The 16110-nt window shown below is 39.5% G+C and overlaps 1 protein-coding gene across 2 annotated transcripts in view; it reads right to left on the bottom strand.

Moving 5' to 3' along the window:
- MYO1A (myosin IA) overlaps nt 1–16110 on the bottom strand; it is a 124697-nt gene that overhangs the window by 12812 nt on the left and 95775 nt on the right. Inside the window, exons 22-25 of one of the 2 annotated variants that reach the window (XM_063427244.1) lie at nt 11291–11377; nt 7968–8042; nt 7732–7866; nt 5690–5796 (exon numbers count right to left, since the gene is read on the bottom strand). In XM_063427244.1, the coding sequence (XP_063283314.1) occupies nt 5690–5796; nt 7732–7866; nt 7968–8042; nt 11291–11377 (404 nt within the window). The remainder of the gene's footprint in view (nt 1–5689; nt 5797–7731; nt 7867–7967; nt 8043–11290; nt 11378–16110) is intronic. The other variant, XM_063427250.1, reaches the window with a different exon arrangement.

Consider the following 16110-nt stretch of genomic DNA (forward strand, 5'->3'; position numbering starts at 1 on the left):
TGCTGTTTCTGATTCACAACCTACCACCAGCGTTTTTACTTGGGAAGGATCAATTAATGGCCTGTGGGAAACACTAATTCCTGGCCACCCCCATTATTTTACCCGTGTCTTTGAGCTCTCTTTCTTTGGTTGCTCTTTCCTGTGAAGGACAGCTTCCAGGCAAAAGACAGCTCAATTTGGTTTTGTGGGTAAATAGGTCCTATAATCATTTACTGAGGTCGGTTGCTTTAAGTAGTCTTGTAAAATGTAAAACTGTATTTTATTGTATTTTATTGTGCTTTTCCATTAATGTGTATTTTTGTACTTGTGCACCTTAATTCCCTTGTTCCTGTGTATATTTGAAGTCTTTAACAGATTTTTGAGCACTCCACTCCTCCACTTCAGTTGTCTCTTTAAGAAAAGCAGTTAAAGCAGTACGTTTTGCAGTAAGCATGGTTATCTCCCATGTTGGGATTAGTGTAGTACCCTTTTGATATTTGGGTACTTTGAAGCAGAGGTGGGCTTAAACATGGCATGGTCATATTGTGTTATTCAATCCTGATATTTTTGAAAAATAATTTATTTTATAGTATGTGCTACTATATGTGATTTTAAGTAATGTGGTATAATTTTTAACTATATTTTTGTGTATGTTCCCTAAAAGGTGTATTTTGCATACATTCTGGTCTTTACAATAGCACTTCTATACAAAATACATGTTGAGGGTGGGCCCCACATTTCCCTTTTTTATGTGTGCTTGGAGTACAGTCACATGACGTGATGTAAAAAACTTCATAATCCCACAGTCGCAAAAAGGGTAGAGAGTTGCTGCGATCCAAGCAACCATACCACTTCACCTGTGGTGGCAGAGCACTGCATACTACAGTGTTTTTTAGGGGGGGAGGGCTCTGCAGTTTGGTCTGACAAAATTTCAACCACTCCAGCCTGTAAAAATGCCTGTCTTGTTCTTATGGACTCACCAGAATTTTTTTCGCTTTCTAGAAATTATTCCAACCCTTGCTTGTAGCTAGAGATCGGGCTAATCATCGGGCTAGAGTTTCTGATCTTAATAAACATGTACTGATCCTTATTTAAATGCATGTCTATTTTAGTAAAATATTTTCTAGATCAGCTTCATTTGTGTCTTTATATCTATGTAGTAACAATTCAAAATTTGTCCATGTATTCTAACATTATACAAAAGCATGTTTTTCTGGATTATAAGCAATATAAACCCACTCATAATCAGACTCAACTCTATCTTTACTAAAGTCAGACATTTGGGTGGGGGGTGGAGCGACGACGTAGCACACCACACACTGCGAGGCTCGCGGGTTTAGGAGCCGGGTGAAGACAGATGGAGGGAGAACGCCACGGCTAACTAAAGTTGGATCTAGGTTGGATGGCAGTGGGATAAAACATTTTCTAAAGAAGACTTCTCTTGGTAAGAACCCTGAAATGCTTTTCCAGGGTTGAAGAGTAGGCTCGAGGGCTGGAAGACCTGGAAGCCTTGAACGAAGCAACAGGAAAACGAGACAGACGCTGACAGGATAAGGTGGAGGGCTGTCTGTTTACGCTGGCAACAAGGAACGGGTATTGTGGAGAATGCTAGACCCTACGTAGCGGAAATAACTTTACATGGCCAGCAGACTTGATATCGCGAAAGAGGTCCCCTGCCTTACATTAAGTACACGTAAGTGAGCTGTATGCTCCCCGAAAGAAAATATATATATATATACACATATAAAAGCAGAATCAAATGACCATTTTGCCTTTTTGTTTGACATACAATATTGAATAGTGCCTATTTCTTGTTTTTTTTTATCTCCCTCCTCTCAAACCTCGGTCCCCTTTGTTCCCTTGATTGGTAGTTAGCTATATAAAACCTTAACTTTTTTAGTAAGGTAGAAAAGCAATGAGAGTGAAGAGAAAAAAATATATAGTTATATAAAAAAAAGGAAAGAAAAGAGGAAAAAGGAAGAGAAAGGGAGAGGATAGGAAGAAAAATAAATAAAGAAAAATAAAGGAGAAGAATACCAATAGGAAATTAACAAATTAACAAAAGAAGCTAAGAGGTGGAAGAAGGAGTACGTCTTTAGACTGCTTTAGGCTTGGCAATTTGCCGGAGACAACGCAAACAGACTGTACATACGTAGGTTTGCTGTTTTCTTCTTTTTGTTTTCTGTTTTTTTTCTCCTTATCTCAAATTCAATGTTACAAAATGGAGACTAGAAAAACTCAAGAAAATAAGAGCACTAAAAAGAAAATGGAGAACAAAAATGAACCATTGTAGAAGCATTTATCTTTTTTTTCACCCCCACCCCAGAAAACAGAAGCAACTCTTTGGATAAAACAACGAAGAGTGGGGAACAATAGAGCAGAAAATGGTGAGACAGCAACTGAGCTCCAAAGAGTAATGGTAGATCTGCTTAACAGTGCTCTGGAAATACAATTTATAAGGATCAAAAACAAAATTTAACGTTTTTCAGAAGAGTTTAAAAATAATTTATTTAACATCAATGGCAAAATAAATGACAATTCTGAAAAAAATTAAACAAATGGAACAAGGTTCGATACAGAACCAGAATGATATTGATCAATTAAAAAGCAAAATAGAAATTACAATTAGAAAATAGAAAATCAATTAAAAAGCAAAATTCAAGTTACCACAGAAAAACTTGAATTTTGAATCATTTTCTTTGGCCAGTTTAAATATAAAAAATGAGACACACGGTCCTTTAATGGAACGATGGCATAGGATGCCCAAACCTCGATATTTCGATAAGAATTATAATAACGACACGTCAATTTGGTGTGCCTGTAATAAGGAATAATTAATGCTATATGCTTCTAATTTTTCATATGTTTTTTCTTTGTTTGTTTTTTTCTGAAATTGTATTATTACATAGTTACATAGTTACATAGCTGAAAAGAGACTTGCGTCCATCAAGTTCAGCCTTCCTCACATTTGATTTTTGCTGTTGATCCAAAAGTAATTATAAAATTACTGTTGTGATTCTCTATCTCTGTCTTTCCTTTTCATCAATTCTCTCCTCATCCCTTCCATAAGATATGTTTACAAAATTAATTCCTTCCATTGGATCCTCTATTCTTTGGCACCACAGTCCGATTTTCGGAATTACCACTGGGATGGTAATAAGTTTGACTTTTTTGTGAGTCCTCACATCGGTGTGTATTGGGTACACATGATGCCAGAGTTTATCTCTGAGATAGGTTTTAGAACCTATGAATGTATGTTTTTAGTATTTTATGTTTTGTTTTGTTCTTTATGCTCTTGATACTGGGTATTTGAGAGGAGAGGGGAGGAATGTGCAGGTTACAAATCATGGTTAAGCTTGCTTCTTTGAATGTGAGGGGATAAAATTCCCCACACAAACGATCTATTCTCATCCAACTATTGAAAAAACACAAAATAGATATTTGTGCTTTACAAGAGACACATTGGAAGAGTCTGGACATTTTTATCCAAAATTCAAAAGACTTTCCTAGGATTATCGCATCCTCATTGCAACATAATAGGAAATGTGGGGTTGCATTCCTCTTTTCACGGCATATAGAGTTGTGTAAAAACATTCCGAACAGGATACGGAAGGGAGATACATAATAACAATATGCACGATAAATAATATTCTTTATACACTAGTTAATACTTATTCACCAAATGCTGCTCCAATGAAATTCATATCAAGAATTTGTGAAAGATTAAATAAGATAAAACAGGGTCATATCATCTGGATGGGGGATTTCAATTGCGTGATGGATCCCAAGATGGAGAAACAGACAATGAAAGACAGACAGATAGATAATAATGTCCATGTACAAGCAACAAAATGTTGATCCGTTGCCCAGTGGAATTCCCTCTATGATACCTGGTGTATATTTCATACTAATGAACGAGATTATACGTGTTTTTCCAAAACATACCTTGCTTATTCGAGAATTGACTACATTTTGATAGATATGAACGCCATTCAAAGAGTCAAGAAAATTGATATTGACGAGATTACATGGTCAGATCACAACATTTTAGAATTTTAGAATTAAAAGATGCATTTATTAAAAAAACAACCAGAATGGAAACTCAAAGAATTTTTATTAGAATCTCCACAAAATAGAGAGTATATAAAAAGAAAAAAATAATCTTTACTTTCAAGAAAACTTTTCTAGTGATCTATCTCCAGTTACAATATGGTCTGCTCTTATATGTGTGATCCGGGGTCATTTTATAAAACTAGCCTCTCAAAATAAAGAATTTAGAGAAAAAAATCTTTCCGAACTTTATATTAGTGAACTACAATTAACACAATAAATCATGCACTGTACATGAATGCATTTACGAGATTGCGTAGAATGAAACGCTCATAAGGTGCCTCCCCTGATGTGGTGGGGGGCTAGTGGTCCCCTTCTTTGTTGTGAGGTAGCCAATGGTACTCAGGACTTCAGAAGGGTGAAGATAGAAAATTGGCTGTTTTATTAATATAAAAGGTGAACACCATAAGCATGAAATAAAATAGAAAAAAATGGTTGGGTACGCACTGTTTGGAAAGTCACCAAGGGGCATCAATAAGAGAAGGAAGCTTAAGAACCAATGTCCAATGAGGAGTAAAGGGGCGTGATACGTGGGAGGCTTACCGAACTCTAATGTCATCAACAGTGAAATACATAGTCAGAATAATGAATGGTATGCGAAAAAAGTATTACAACTGTGTATGACTATAGAAGATATTGCAAGTGGTATATTTTACTATGTTAATGGTGCAAGTAATAATCATTAAACAACATCCCTATAAGATTAGTATAGAAAGAATAGAGCATAATCCACTCCTATGTTCACCACAATTGTTGTCTAACAAAAGGGAATCCGTAGAAATATAGACCCAATAAACCCAATAGTCCATTCAAAAAGGGGAATAGTCCAAGACTAGCTATAATTCCACATCAAAAAGTATCGGTTCCAAAGGATAAATAGAAATTCGCTGAGTACAGGATCACAAAGGGTAAGTGGGGCACTTTATTGCCAAAGGATGAAGGTTAGAGTCTATCGCAATATAAGGTAAGTATAGTGTAAAGATAACATTGTCAACTACCTATATTTGTCTCAAATGCAGTCTGAAGAAGAGGGTCATGATGGAAATATAAACTTGATATGGCCCTCCTCCTTTTCAAAAGAAGACAACCTAAACCTGTGTGTCATATTGTATCTGAATAAATCAGCTCCGAAAAATTCATGCAGGTTGACAAGGAGCTCACACAAAAATGTGAAGGTGGGGCTGCATGAGTTTGGAATTAAGAAATTGGTCCAGAGGTTGGACAAATGTCTAACAAAAATCATCCAAACTCCAACAGTCCTGGCCTATTGGCACACCAAATGCCCACAAATATAACAAACCACATAAGCAAAGATCAAATTACTTCCTGAACCACTGAGAATGTTCAAAAATACCTTATGTCCATAACTGTACCCAAAGAATAAAATGATGAAACAAGGAGAAAAACAATGAAAACCTAAAGATATCATAAATCCATTAACCTTCGGAATAGACAGTTTATTAAATAAATTAAGCATAAATGAATTCTTCATTAAGACCAAAGGGGGATTATTTTTTAGTTCATAAATGTGTCTGGTTTCCCTTTCTAGGAGTTGTTATACATTCATGAAGGCATAAAGTCCATTAACATGATCTCTTACCTAGCAGGATATGATTTCTTTTTTTCAGTGAAGAGCTCACTTGCACATAGTTTATCCTGAAACATGGCCTTACGTTGTGGGGTGAGACGATCTCTGTACTTTTTACACTTTGAAAGAGAAATGAAAATTAAATATACCCTTCTATGGATGTGACAGAAAAAAACATTTATCACAATAAATGTCTGCAGTGACAGGAGAGAGGTCAGTGACACTAATCTTTACTGCATGCATAGTTACATAGTAATATAGGCTGAAAAAACATGCAGGTCCATTAAATTCGGCCTACACAAAAATATAGGTGGTTGAATATATATTTACTTATCTAAAAAGCTAACATAGCAATAAACTGGTCAGAGAAAGCTTTAGCCTAGTGTAATAGTTCACTTACAACAAATGCAATCCGCTGGGGAGTCTGGGAGAAGAGCAGTGGACGTCACACCCCATCCTCCTGTCATCATCAGGAGAGGCCGGCTGCTCTATGCTGGTTGCAGGCTTCTGCTCTAGGCTCCTATCCACCCCTCCCTGGCCTAAGGTAAGACTAAAAAAAAAATCCCCCCACCCCTGAGTCTTACCTTAGGCCAGTGGAACAGTGCAAGTTATGCCCCCTCCTCTTGACATCATCAGGAGGGGCCAGCCGACTTCCCTGGCTGCTCTGTTCTGGCTGACTGCAGGTAGACAGCAGGTAATGTGAAAAATCCGAGTCCCCAGCCACAGGCAGGGGATTCGGATATTTGCGCGGGCCTTGCAGTGCAGCACGGAGTCGCAATTGTGAGGCTTGATTAGGGTGTGACAACAGGTAAACAAGAGAAAGCCCACCCAGGGCAAAACTAGTTAGTCATGTGGTGCTGACATTCCTGGCGTTCAGGGGAGAGGATCTAACAGCGGTATCGGTGGACGCTCAACTGATCACGATCTTTGCAATTCCCCTATGAACTGTTAGCCAGCTACAAAGCTTTTTGTTTTAAATTTGTTTTATGCAATCAATAAAGTGTGGAAATCCTTTTTACCACTGAAGGCTCATTACTTGCATATACCGTGAGTACACTGTGGGACCAGTTAAAGTCCCTGGACCAGGTGAGCACAACATATAGGGGGAGTGCTGTTAACCCCTGTATATCAAGTGCTACATCACTTGGAAGTTCTGTATGGTTTACCCCTTAGATGTGCAATTTGCAAGAACTTTGAACATGTAAGAAAGTATATTTATACTGGGACATTGTTTTGATTTAATAAGTTCCAAATATATATTTTTTATTCTATTTTATTTTTATTTTATTTCTATTTTCTATATCTGTGTCCTCTCTAATTGGAGAGCTATTACTATTATGTGCGCTAACTCATTGTTGTAAGATTTGACTTGGAGCTTTGTGTACTTTGGGGGGAAGTGGAGGATAGCAGCACAAGGTATATATTAATTAAAGAGATAGAATCTAGCATTTTATTTCTTAAAGGGAAAGCCCCTCATATTAACACTTTATAAACAAGGCAAACACAGAATCCAATCACAAAGCATGATTGACCTACTGAAACAGTAAGTAAAGTGGACCTAGCCCAAACAAGTTTACCATCTACATGAATATAGACTTGTTAAAAACTATCAGGTAACAAGAAACATTAGAAGGTCTATTTAATTAACAGCAAATATCATTTATTTTGAAGTTTGCAGATGCCAAGGGCAGGATTTTCAGTGCATTGTAATAACATTAACAGCAAATGTTCATTTTTTTTATTTTACTAATTATCTTTTATTTTGTATTCTAAACCTATAAATTGGCAGTGATTAATGAGCAATGATTTACCATATGTAATTAGTGATAAAAGCGTATTTATTCTTGCCTTTAGGTTAGGTGAAAATATTTTGATATCTATTAACGACTTTCCTTAATACATGACATCATAACAAGGAATACAGTAAGAAACCTATAATTTATCAGTAGAAAGACATGTGAAGGTTGAGGTAAGATTAAAACTATTTTAGAATAAAACCATAAGAAGCTAAAGAATAGAAATTTGTGTGAATGTATGTAAAAAGTATATCTAACCTTCCAGAACTGGAATATCCTCATGAGTTCATTGTTGGCAGTAGCAAGAAACTTGTATTTAGGCTCTGTCCATTTTTTGCTTAATGGTGACATAGATGGAAGGTTATTTTTAAGTCCCAGAAAAAACATCTGGAGCTGACGGGGAAAAAGTAAATGTAAGTTAGAAGAAAAGCAGACAAGAAAAGCAAAACAGCTCTATCTACCATTGTCCTGGTTCTGTGCAAAAAGCAACTCACAATTCTCCGGTAGATAAAGTTAGCAATCTTCCTTGATGCTGAAGAACGGAAGTTTTTCCTGTATTCTTTTCTCACCTAAAATGGGAATAAATAAATGTGCTATCAATTTCAACGTATTTACTGCCAAGATAGTCTTGCACATCTACCACATATTTGGCTTTAAATGTGGCTTATGTGTTTGTCACTTGTTATTCTTGAAAAAAGATACTGACCTCAAATATGTAACACAATTAAATTAACTTTTAAATATATGGCATAAAAGCAAATTTGTATCTGTGGCATGCATGATCTGGTCTTTTGTTTAATTATTGTGTTAAATGGGTCTATCTATCTATCTATCTATCTCCATGGAAAACACATGCATACATTTACTAATTGTATGGTCAGAACATATGTTCAGATGTTACACTGCTTAATTATCTTTTAATTGTTCTAAGTAGTTAACAAGAGAATATAGTTAATGATGTTTCTCCATACTATGAAGTCAGGAAAAGTGTACGGTATTGTTAGAAAAAAAGTGTTTTCATGACCTTAAAAAAGACACTAAAGTCACCTAGACCATGTCTTCTCAATGAATTGGTCTGAGTGTGGTGGTCCTGTCCTTTTAATAATTTTCAAACGGCTAATAGAGGTGCTTCCGCTACACTGACCAAATAAGGCATGACACAGAAGCTCATAGGAAAGAATAAAATATAACGCTTCCCTATGGGGAAGCTTTGACACATGCAACACTTGCAGCACAAGCTGTCCTCAACGCCCCTCTATGAAGATCTTTGAATTGGGCCATTGCCTGAAGAAACCATGCCTATTCATTGACATTGCAGGAGGGAGAGAGGTGAGCAGCCCAGAGGGAGCCTAACTATTGTAAAAAGTAAAACTTTTTATTATAATAATTTCTTCTTTTTTTCTATTTCTACAGCTAACTACTCTAATTCAGTCAGCAGCATCCCTGCCACAGTTGTCCTAGGATTCTGTTTTCAAGTTTTCAGCAAGCAGATTTTAAAAGGGGCATAATTTGCCCCACACAGTGAAATCACCACTGGGGGTCCAGTGGCCATGGGGGCAGGGCAGGGCCGGCGCGTCCATAAGGCGGCACAGGCGGCCGCCTTAGGGCGCACCGGCTCCGGGGGCGCAAGATTTCAGTGACCGGCAGGAGGGAAGCTATCCCTCCCGCCGGCCACCATCTCCGCCCCCAGTGCGGCAGTGCTGCGATCAGGCGCGGCGAGGGAGCTCTAACCTCTCTGCTCTGCTCCCTCGCGCGCTGTCTGCAGATGCCGCGGGAGCCGGAATATGACGTCATATTCCGGCTCCCGCGGCATCAGCAGACAGCCCGCGAGGGAGCAGAGCAGAGAGGTTAGAGTTCCCTCGCCGTGCCTGATCGCAGCACTGCCGCACGCCGCCCAGCAGCCCCACTGGACCCCAGGGAATGATCCACACCAGCTCTCCAGGTAGGGAGGCTGGGTGGATATTATTTATTTATTAAAATAATTTGTGAATGTATGTGATGTGTCTGTGTGTGTGTGTGAGTGTCTGTGTTAGAGCGTGTGTGTGTGAGTGTCTGTGTGTCTGTGAGTGTGTGTGTGTGTGTGTGAGTGTCTGTGTGTGAGTGTGTGTGTGAGTGTGTGCGTGAGTGTGAGTGTCTGTGTGAGTGTCTGTGTGTGAGTGAGTGTCTGTGTGTATGTGTCTGTGAGTGAGTATGTGTCTCTGTGTGAGAGTGTGAGTGTCTGTGTGTGTGAGTGTCTGTGTGTGAGTGAGTGTCTGTGTCTCTATGTGAGTGAGTGTCTGTGAGTGTGTGTCTGTGAGTGTGTGTCTGTGAGTGTGTGTCTGTGTGTGAGTGTCTGTGTGTGAGTGTCTGTGTGTGAGTGTCTGTGTGAGTGTCTGTGTGTGTGAGTGAGTGTGTATGTGTCTGTGAGTATGTGTCTCTGTGTGAGTGAGTGTGTGCGTGAGTGAGTGTATGTGTGTCTGTGAGTGACTGTGTGTCTGTGAGTGACTGTGTGTGAGTGTGTGAGTGAGTGTATGTGTGTCTGTGAGTGACTGTGTGTGTGTATTGTGTCTGTGAGTGACTGAGTGTGTGCATGTGTGTCTGTGAGTGATTGTATGAGTGTTGCATGTGAGTGTGTCAGTGTATGTGTGTGCCCGTCAGTGTGTGTTTGTGAGTGTCTGTCAAATCAGTGAGAGTATCTTTGTCATTGAGTCTGTGTGTGACTATCAGTGTGTCTGTCAATGAGTGTCAATCAGTGTGTGTGTGTGTGTCAGATCAGTGAGTCTCTGTGTTTGTCATTGAGTGTGTGTGACTGTCAGAAGAACACTAAGGGACAGGGAAGGGAGGGGACCAATAATGGACGGGGAGAGGGGCTGGTTAGGTGAAGATGTTATTTTTGAATGGGGGGGGGCGGAAAAATACATCTTCGCCTATGTACCCAAAAATCCTTGCACCGGCCCTGGGGCAGGGAAATGTGAGATTTACTTTGCCTTTTAGGTGCCACCATCCTCTTACTGATGCTGTTCTTATGCTCCTGGTACATCTTGTGTATGATCCTCCATATAAAGAGTTTAATTTCCCTACAGCCATCAGTGGTGACAACTGGGGGAAATGATAAGACTGACAGCTGTAGCTCAGCTTTTTCTCAAGCTTTATCAAGTAGAGGAAAAATACGGAGATGAAGTAATCCCTACTTTGACTAAGTTTATGTTTTGACATTTTCAGTGAAATTCCAACACAGTCACTCTTAGTATTTCATAAAGATTTGGTTTTATGAGATACAAATTTTTGATATGGGGGTAACAGAGGTGTATTGTCCTTTTCACAGGTTTGAAGTAAAAGTGGTATCAAAAAGTATCGGTACACTTAAATTGTAAGCATGTCAATATTGTTAATTGTCCATTACTAGACGTTTAGAATGTAGATAAATGTCATATATGAGATTGCAGTTTCCAGTTTTACTAAATTATTTGGTATATCTGGAAACCCTATTTCAGAACAGTATATAATGTATGTGTATATAATGTGTGTTGGGACACAGAATTACAAAGTATTTACTGTATAACAAACAAGAGTTTCATTTTTTGTAGAGAATTAATAAGATAAGGTTAGAATTGAAGACATTTTAGACTAAAGTAGCCACATTGGAAAAATATGACTTTTTTCACCAAAATATGTTGTTCTCTGGTCAATTCTCCACAATTTTCAGTTTTACAAATAAAAGATTGTAGAAATGCCAAAATCGCTTGTTTCTTTAAAAAAAAAAAAAATAGTGCCAGGTAGCACAAAGGGGTTAACTCCCCCAAACGTGATGGGGCTGCCAGTTAGTATGCAGAGTTACCTTGTACCCCCTCCAAAAAGCACATATAGTGGTTGATGCCTCCGCTTGGCGATTAAGCTGTTTCAATGATCTCATCAGTACACGTGCCTGGAATCAAATTGACATCAATGACATTGTCACTCTTTGGTATTATTTTGCCCTAACTATGACAAAAAGTCACACATGTAACCTTACTATCTTTTAGAAAATGTATAGATCTTGGAAGTACTTAAAGCCAAAGTAGGACTTTTTCTTCACATATAAAAATGTACTATTACAGGGACATGCATCACTTGACAATTATTTTTTAAGCCAGCAAGCAGACACTTTCAAACAAATATACAAATTAAAACAAAGCAAAAAAAAAAAAAAATATATGAAAAGTATGTAGTAAACCTTGGTCAGGTTGCATATTTACACACAACTCTAATCTAGGGTAGTTTCTTTAGCCCCCTCTTACCCTCTTATCCACACTTCTCGATTTGCAGAAAAACATGCACACAAAAAAGAGTTTTATTCACCTTGAATGCACAGCATTCACAGTCCAATCACAGACTTCCAGTACAGAAGCTGGGCCAGCAAGGGAATCGGAGGGAGGGTTTAAAAAAAAAATGGGTGGGAGAGAGGGAGGGGGAAGCAATGCTCCTCATGCAGGCTCGCTGCCTACTAGGAGTTAAGATGATCACATCTGTCGTCAGCGCTGGATTACTATCTTGCGTGCACTGGGGATGGGGGTACCACTAACAATCAGCACACAATTAAAAATATCTCAGTATGAGCCGTGTTTCAAGCAGAAACACTGCACATACATACTCCTAACACCATAACTACTTCAAATAACTGAAGTGGTCATGGTGTTTGGAGTAACCCTTTAATTTAGCAAATGTTATCAACTTCATAATGATGAAAGCATAGTAGACCATCGTGGCCACATGCACATACAGTAACTGAATTACAAATTTTACATTTTTACCCAAATATGCCAGTTTTCCAAATTTGGAAGAATTCTCCATCTATTTACTTGCTGGACTACTTTGGTCTAACATTTAAATTACACTGGTCAATTCCCAATCATTTTTAGGTTTAGTGAATACTGCTGTGAGTCACTCAAGGCTACTATTTGTGCCGTGTTCACAACTGCTTCAAAATAGGTAAAATAAATGTGATGCCTACAAAATTATCATTAACAGAAAGATGTGGTAAAAGTCAGTATCATGAATTCAAACTTCACATCCTATATTATTTGGAATATGGGCACATCAATTATAAAAAAGGAACACTCTACACACAATAACCACTTCATCTAGTGCCAACTTACCTTGAAATGTTAAAACTGTTTTTAAACAATCTAATATCAAAGAAGTGTCCTCAGGCAACAGACTGCTGCCTCTCCAGCATGAACGCACATTTAGCTTAACTTGGCATTAGTGGCCAGTGATAGGCTGACAGCGTAAGCTGGCACTCTTAACCTATCACTGCAGCCCTTTCCTGCGAGTATTTGCATGAGCACAGGAGGATAGACAGCAGACTGAAGCCTGGTTTAGACTTCCTAAACCATTCGAAAAGACTTGAACACTTGGAAGTAAGATGGCACCAAGTGTCTCCAGGAACCATAACCCACTTAATTGTGATGAAAAGGTTATTCAGCCTTGAGCATTCCTTTAAGTCTTCTCTAGTATTGCTTTGTGTTTTGCCAATCCCAATCCCTATCCCTGACCATGCAAAAATGACCTCTATTCTTGCAGTCCCTGGATTAGAAAATGAAAAGCCTAGTTTGGATCATGGCTTGATTGGCTTGCATAGCCCAACTTTAATACAAATCAGGTATTGTTATTGTTTCTCTTTGTCATTTGAAAACAGGAAGCCTAATGTAATCTCATGCATGCCACAGATACATGGAATTCATTACCCAAGTGAAATGTATGATTGTCTTGAATGTAGAAAAAAAAATTGTATTTGACACATAAGTAATCCAATCAAAGTTATCGAGCTCCGGGTTGATGTCAAGACTTCTTTGGAAGTGGTTGGGAGAGCATCATTACATATTCATTACTTGTACAAATATAAAGGATAAGCTCCATTTAAATATTTAAATATGGGTTTACAGTACAAATCAGTCAGTAGTACTTTCTTGAATCTTGATTTTTGGTAATGCAGCTGTTTTGTACAATTGAATTTAAATAATATCCACAGACACACAATGTTTCAAAGATTTATTTTTCCAAATCACAAAGTAACAAAGTTTTAATCCACCAAGAGGTTTTGGTGAAATAAAGATTTTTGAAAATCTTACTCCAACCCTTATTAAAAACCCATTTTTTTCAGTTTAAAATGCCCTATTGGGTATTACTCATTAGGTTCCATCCCCTTAAAATTCAACACATAAGAATTTAAAGGGATTCTCTAGTGCCAGGAAAAAAAAACATTTTCCTGGCACTGTAGAATCCTACAGTGCCCCCCTCCCTCCCGCCCCCCATCCCACGTCGCTAAATGGGTTAAAACCCCTTCAACCACTTACCTGAATCCAGTGCCTATGTCCCTCGGCGCTGGGTCAGGCTCCGCACACGCCCCTCCCTCACCGACTTCAGCCAGTGGGGGAGACCTAATGCGCATGCGCAGTAATGGCATTAGGATCTCCCCATAGGAAAGCATTATTCAATGCTTTGCTATGGGGATTCCGGTGACGTTGGAAGTCCTCATGCATGGCATGAGGACGTCCAGCGTCATATAGACAACCATATAGACAACCATATAGACAAAGTCGTCTAAGCACCCGGAAGTCCCTCTAGTGGCTGTCTGGTAGACAGCCACTAGAGGAGGACTCAACCCTGCAAGGAAATTATTGCAGTTTATCAGAAACTGCAATAATTACCACTGTAGGGTTAAGTGACATGGGATATTGCACCCAGACCACTTCAGTGAGCTGAAGTGGTCTGGGTGCCTACAGTGTCCCTTTAAGCTTACCTGAAAAGCAGCACTGGGTGAATCTCCGAGCGCTTCTCTCAACGCCTCATCTGACATCAAAGGCACCCTCGCATGGCTCAATCGAATGCTTGTCAAAAAGAAGCATCTGACTGGCCCATTCTCACTGACTCTGAGCACATGCGCCACCCTGAGCTGGTGAGGTTAAGGATTGGGAGTGAACACGACTGCAATTATTTAAGAAAAAAAAAAGGACAAAATAGAGAAAGGTGGGGAGGGACTGCAAGGAGTGAGGAAAGAAAGAGCAGGCTTTGCCTTGCAGGCATGCTGCCTGCAAAAGGATAAGATGACAACGACAGTCTCCAGCACGCACTGCGCGGTGATGACAGACGTATTTATTGCACACAAATAATATTAGGAAGCCGAGCTGCTTAAGTCACATGTGCCAGGGGTGTAACTAGCTTCCAGCACACAGGAGCAAATATCTCTAAATGTGCAGAGTTTCAAGCAGAAATGCTGCCCATGCAGACTCCTTGAGCACTTTTAAAAGGCAGAAGTGGTGATGGTGGTTGGAGTAACCCTTTAATAATAAATCATTTGAATATTAAGATTGAATTACTGAGACTTTTGAAAGAATATACTTTTACAGCACTGGAAGTTAAGATACTGAAGTTTGTAAGTATCTCTTTGGAAAGCAGGGGGCATCTTGATTGTTATTTTCTGAGCAACAAGCCTCTGAATACTAGTTAGGGTATGTGGTGGCAGGGCCGGCCTTGGGCCATTAGGTGCGAAAAATCATCATACGGCTTCCCCCATCCTCCCCGGTCATACACCTTCATCCATGTTTGTGTATGTGTATTAGGGGTGTAGTGTTTTTACAGGAGATTTATTAAACTAGTAATGATTTAAAAACTAGTATTCACTTCCCCTTTCCTGTTACCCTGCAGTGAGCGGGGAATGTTGATCTCTGTTGTTCCCGTGTGCTGGGAATCTGGTCTGCACCCTTCACCAGGTGCAGACTATGAGTAACTGTCTCGTTAGCTCAGGCATTTACAGTGACAAGGCTTCAATCCTCAGCAACGCACTGATTGGTCAGAGCTTGGAATACAGCTACTTATGGTCTGCAGCCAACAGAAGTGCAGGCCAGAGGTATCAGACTGCCTTCCATGCATTACAGAGGGGCAGACTAAGTATGTCACATATTACTGTGATACCCAATTACAGGCAGACAGTCACACACACCGGTACCGGTAGACAGTCACACACACACACAGTTACAAGCAGACAGTTACACACACTCAATTACAGGCAGAAAGTCACACACGCTAAGTTACAGGCAGACAGTCACACAGACAGGCAGACAGCTACACACAGTTACAAGTAGACAGTCACACACGCTCAGTTAAAGGCAGAAAGTCACACAGACACACACTCAGTTACAGACAGACAGTCACACACACAGTTACAGGCACGCAATCACACACACAGTTACAGGCAGGCAATCACACACACATAGTTACAAGCAGACAGTCAAATACACTCAGTTACAGGTAGACACTTGCGCACACAGGCAGAGGCAGACAGGCACAGACACACTCACACACTTAGTTTTAGGCAGACAACCACACACAGGTACAGACAGATAGTCACACACACAGTTGCAGTCACACACAGGTACACACAAAGGCACAGTTACAGTCACACACAGACAGTCACACACGGTTACAGTCACACACAGTCACACACAGTGCAGTCACACACAGGTAGTCACACACATGGTTGCAGTCACCAACAGGCAGACACTCACACGGTTACAGTCACACACACATACAATACAGTCACGCACGGTTACAGTCACAAACAGGCAGACAGTCAGACACACACACACAGGCAGACAGTCAGACACACACACACACATA

This window comes from Pelobates fuscus, chromosome 1 (assembly GCF_036172605.1).
Source record: "Pelobates fuscus isolate aPelFus1 chromosome 1, aPelFus1.pri, whole genome shotgun sequence".
Lineage (NCBI taxonomy): Eukaryota > Metazoa > Chordata > Amphibia > Anura > Pelobatidae > Pelobates > Pelobates fuscus.